Here is a 3,873-nt window from a genome sequence, read left to right as displayed (position 1 = left end):
TACTTGGACTGTCATGTTTACAAACAGCAAACCGGAAAATCTTGCCTTCAATAACTGATTCTACCAGAATGCGTAATAATAGGTTTAAGGTTAAATAAGTGTGAAATGTAGCTGATTGTGTGTGAAATCTGGTCAACGCTTGTAATTCATCGACTTAATATTACTTCATATTGGACAATCCCACCTGTTAGTGACTCTTGATCATCCTTTGCACCGTGTGACTTTCATCTGGCCGCCACATGTTTTGGATGCGCTGTACCTTTAACGAGAATACGAAGCATTCAGGGCTGAGTCGTCCGCAGTGAACGGTGTGTGTGCGTTGGTGCGTGCATGTGTGTGTGTGTGTGTGCATTGTCTCACAAGCCCTCCTCGCCCCATTGAACAACAGTGATGAAATGGAGATGAGTTAAAGTGCCAACACAAAGACTGACCAGACCCCTGCGTCGCCGCGACAATGAAACCACCAAACTCGAGAAAGTGAGAGCCTCTTGGAGGAACCGAGAGAAAGGGCAGAGAACGAGAGGGGGGAGAAATTAAGGAGCCAAACTCAAGAAAGAAAAAAAAAAAGAAGAAGAAACCGAACCGTCCTGAGAGCAGGAGGAAATGGCTGGTTGGGCAAAAGGTGGCCGAATGGAGAGCGACCCGGAGAAAATAGCAAGGTAGCTAATCCCTCCGGAGATAAAGCAGCTATATGTAAATGAAAGACGTGAAGTTGGGCCATCTTACTTTGATCTATGAATCAGCCTCCCCCTCCCTCCTCTCCTCCTTCACTCCCACCCTCATCTCCTTCCTCCTTGTTCCTTGTAAGAAAATCAAGCCTTATTTAGCTTAATCTCACTTAATGGCATCCAGCTCCTCTTTTGTCCTCCCCGATGCTAATAGATTCCCGTCCTTTCACGCGCCACCATTCACATATCCACCCTCCGTAATCCTCTTATTCCGGGGTAGCAATTATTTTGAGTATTTTATCAGCATTATGATTATGATTATTCTCATTATTATTATTCATGCAGGCCGCTCTAAAGGCCAGGTCTGCGGCTGAGAATATCCTCCCTCCCGCCGGCGCCTCTTATTCTCGCCCAGAATGAGGCTGCCCGCTTTCTTCCAGAGGGGCGGCGGGAGCGAGCCCCCATTCAGCGAGACACATTTTCTGGGCGTTTGAACATATTGTGGAGTGAGTGTAATGAGTAGCGCCGAATCACCCGTCCCGGCTCCCTCACAACAGAGGAACATGGAGAATTTGAGGATGGAAGGAGAGAGAGGGGAGTAATAATCAAAAGGCCTCCTTTCTGCGGAGCAGTAATTACATGGGTGGGTTTTGATCTTTTGCTTGTTGGGGTGATGAATGGGGCGAAGAGATGAGGACTGTTTCACTATTTTGAAGGGCAACAGAGGGGTGGAAGGGGAGGGGCCTTTCCGCCCGGCGCCTCGTCAGCGCCAACGGCGGAGACCCAACGGACGCGACGGGTTCGCCGCCATTTTTACAAGTGAGTCGCTTTTCAGAAGCGAGAGAGAGAGAGAGCAGAGAAAAGAGACGGGTCAAAGTAGATTTGTATTATTTTTACTTTAGACAAATGAGGGACAGTGTCACTGCCAAAAAAAGTGGCAATCAAAAAGGGGTGTAGTGGTTTCATCTTTAAAAACTTAGACATACACAAAAAAACTATTTTTCGGGTTTAATCGAGTGTAATCACGCCTGGAATACAATTTGTATCACGACATAATGAGGACATTATCATATATATTATTACCATATCTGGCAGGTCACAAAATGTGGATACGTCAGTAAAAGGTCAAGGTGAACACATGTCGTGTTTATTCATTATTTGATGAAAAACCCATGATTTTTCACTGACCTTAACCAAAGGACTTCTGTTTGCCTAATCACATGCACAAGTCTGGAGTCAAAGGATTCACGCACCGTAAATACATCTTCACGGGAGCTTCATTCAATTCATTAAACGCTCATTATGAACGTAGTCCAAGCGGCGATGGAGTTTTTCATTTCAACGTTCAGAAAATGGAAAAATGTATTTATCTAAGCGTCATTTCTAAGAGACAGGGTTGGTGGAGAAGAACATGTCTGTAGTTCCCTGTTTTCTCTCTGAAAAACAAATATGTGCGATGTGACGTCACTTTGTGTCTTCATAATTGTTTGAGAAGAATAGATTGATCGCACAAAGCTCACCAACGGACAAGCTGGAGTATTTTCTCCAGAGAAAGGAGGAGTCTGCCTGTTGAGAGGAAGGATGTCTGACTTTTATAACACAAGCCAGCCGTCTTTAATTAAACCAGTGACAGCAGCACAGACAGAGAGACAGAAACAGAAAGATGTCACATCAAATCAAACAAACACCTGATGATGAGTCCATGCAGGACCCCAGTGCTCGCAGTAAGAACGTGAGATTGGCTTTTCACTGCCCTTAAATATGATATTATACTTTTTATTCCACAAGATTTATTGATTCTGGCCCTCTCCAGTTGTGGGCCCCTGCAATTGTGACCATCTTTCAACCAACAAGCTACAAAACTGCAATCAAACGCACTAAACACACACTCATTACAGCTCACACGTCCAACCAGAGTCAGTCAGTTGATACGATGTGGATTGTTATGTTTATAAGTGGCTTACCAAATACAGAGTCGATCCTTTAGGTTTAAAAAGCTCAAAGGGTAATTGTGAGTTATTGCATTAAAATATTATAAACAAGTTAAAAATGTTAGAAAAATAACAATTCATATAAAAAGGAATGATCATAACAGTCATCAAGTCTTTTCGCAAAACGTCAACGTGTCACTTTGAGAATCTCGGCGCCGGAGTGGAGTGGCTGAATCTCGGCAGTCTGCAGACCCCGCAGGGACACAGGGGCCCTCCTGGGGCCCCGGCAGAGCCCCAATGCACAGGAGCCAGCGCGGCCTCCATGGGGCCCGGCGACAGCAGGGGACATTTGGCAGCAGACGACGATGGAGCGGAGGAAGAGGAGGAGGCTGCTGTGGTGAGGAGGGACTCCTGTGTGAGGAGGAGCTGACTGGGGCCGGATATGAGGGGCCACCCTCCGGCGAGCAGCAGCCGGGGGACCGGCCCCGCGTTCACCCCCATCCCGACGCTCACCTCCCCCAGCAGCCGCCGCATCTCCTGTAGGGACGAACTCAGGAGGAGGATGTAGTTCCTGGCCAGAACCAGGGTGGAGATCTTGGAGAGCCGGCGGCCCGGAGGAGTCCCGGGCTGGTGGGACGGAGGCGGGGAGGCGGATGACGGCGAGGAGGCGTACGGCACCATGACCTCCCTCAGGGCGTCCATGGCGATGTTCAAGTCCTGCATCCGCTTCCTCTCCCTGCTGTTGATCTTCCTCCTGAGCTCCTGCTGCTCGTCGGCGCTCAGCTCCCTCTGAGGCTTGATCGGTCTCTGGCCGCCTTGGAGGTCGAGCACGGGCGCCGGGTTGAGGCGGGAGCTCAGGTTGAAGCCCGGAGGGCAGTGGGGTAAGTCCTGGACGGACCCGGGGCCACAGAGAGGCAGGGGCTGCTGCTGGGCCCTGATCACATTCATAGTCTGTTCAGAGGTGTGCTGTCTTCAGGGTGGAAGCTCAGTGTTCTCTTCAGAAAAAGATAGTAAATTGAGAGACAACCCCAAAAGAGCCAAAGCATAAATACTTGCCTTCTGCTTTTAAAAAAAATCCACAAAGTGCAAAAAATCCAAACTTCATTCCACCACCTGTTGGTCTCTCCTCTTCGTGCAGAAGACAGCTGCCACCCAGCACAATGGAAAAGGTCTCCAAGCGTTTTTTACTTTTGGCCTCAGAGGTTTCTGGCTGCACAGCCGAGTGAATGAGAGCTTTCCTAAAGTGGCAGCTCAGTTTTATCTCATTTCCACAG

General features: G+C 48.5%; 1 protein-coding gene across 1 annotated transcript; it reads right to left on the bottom strand.

Annotated features, from left to right (window-relative positions):
• Positions 1-2,794: 2,794 nt before the first annotated feature.
• olig1 (oligodendrocyte transcription factor 1) lies at positions 2,795-3,547 on the bottom strand (the record flags this gene model as incomplete). The annotated part of the gene is made up of 1 exon (XM_079230966.1): positions 2,795-3,547. The coding sequence occupies one exon, from the start codon at positions 3,545-3,547 to the stop codon at positions 2,795-2,797; it is 753 nt and encodes a 250-aa protein (XP_079087092.1).
• Between the last annotated feature and the right edge of the window lie 326 nt (positions 3,548-3,873).

This window comes from Taurulus bubalis (assembly GCF_910589615.1).
Source record: "Taurulus bubalis genome assembly, chromosome: 15".
NCBI lineage: Eukaryota > Metazoa > Chordata > Actinopteri > Perciformes > Cottidae > Taurulus > Taurulus bubalis.
Note: the sequence above shows the minus strand (reverse complement) of the source record. Positions and strands in the feature narration are given on the sequence as shown.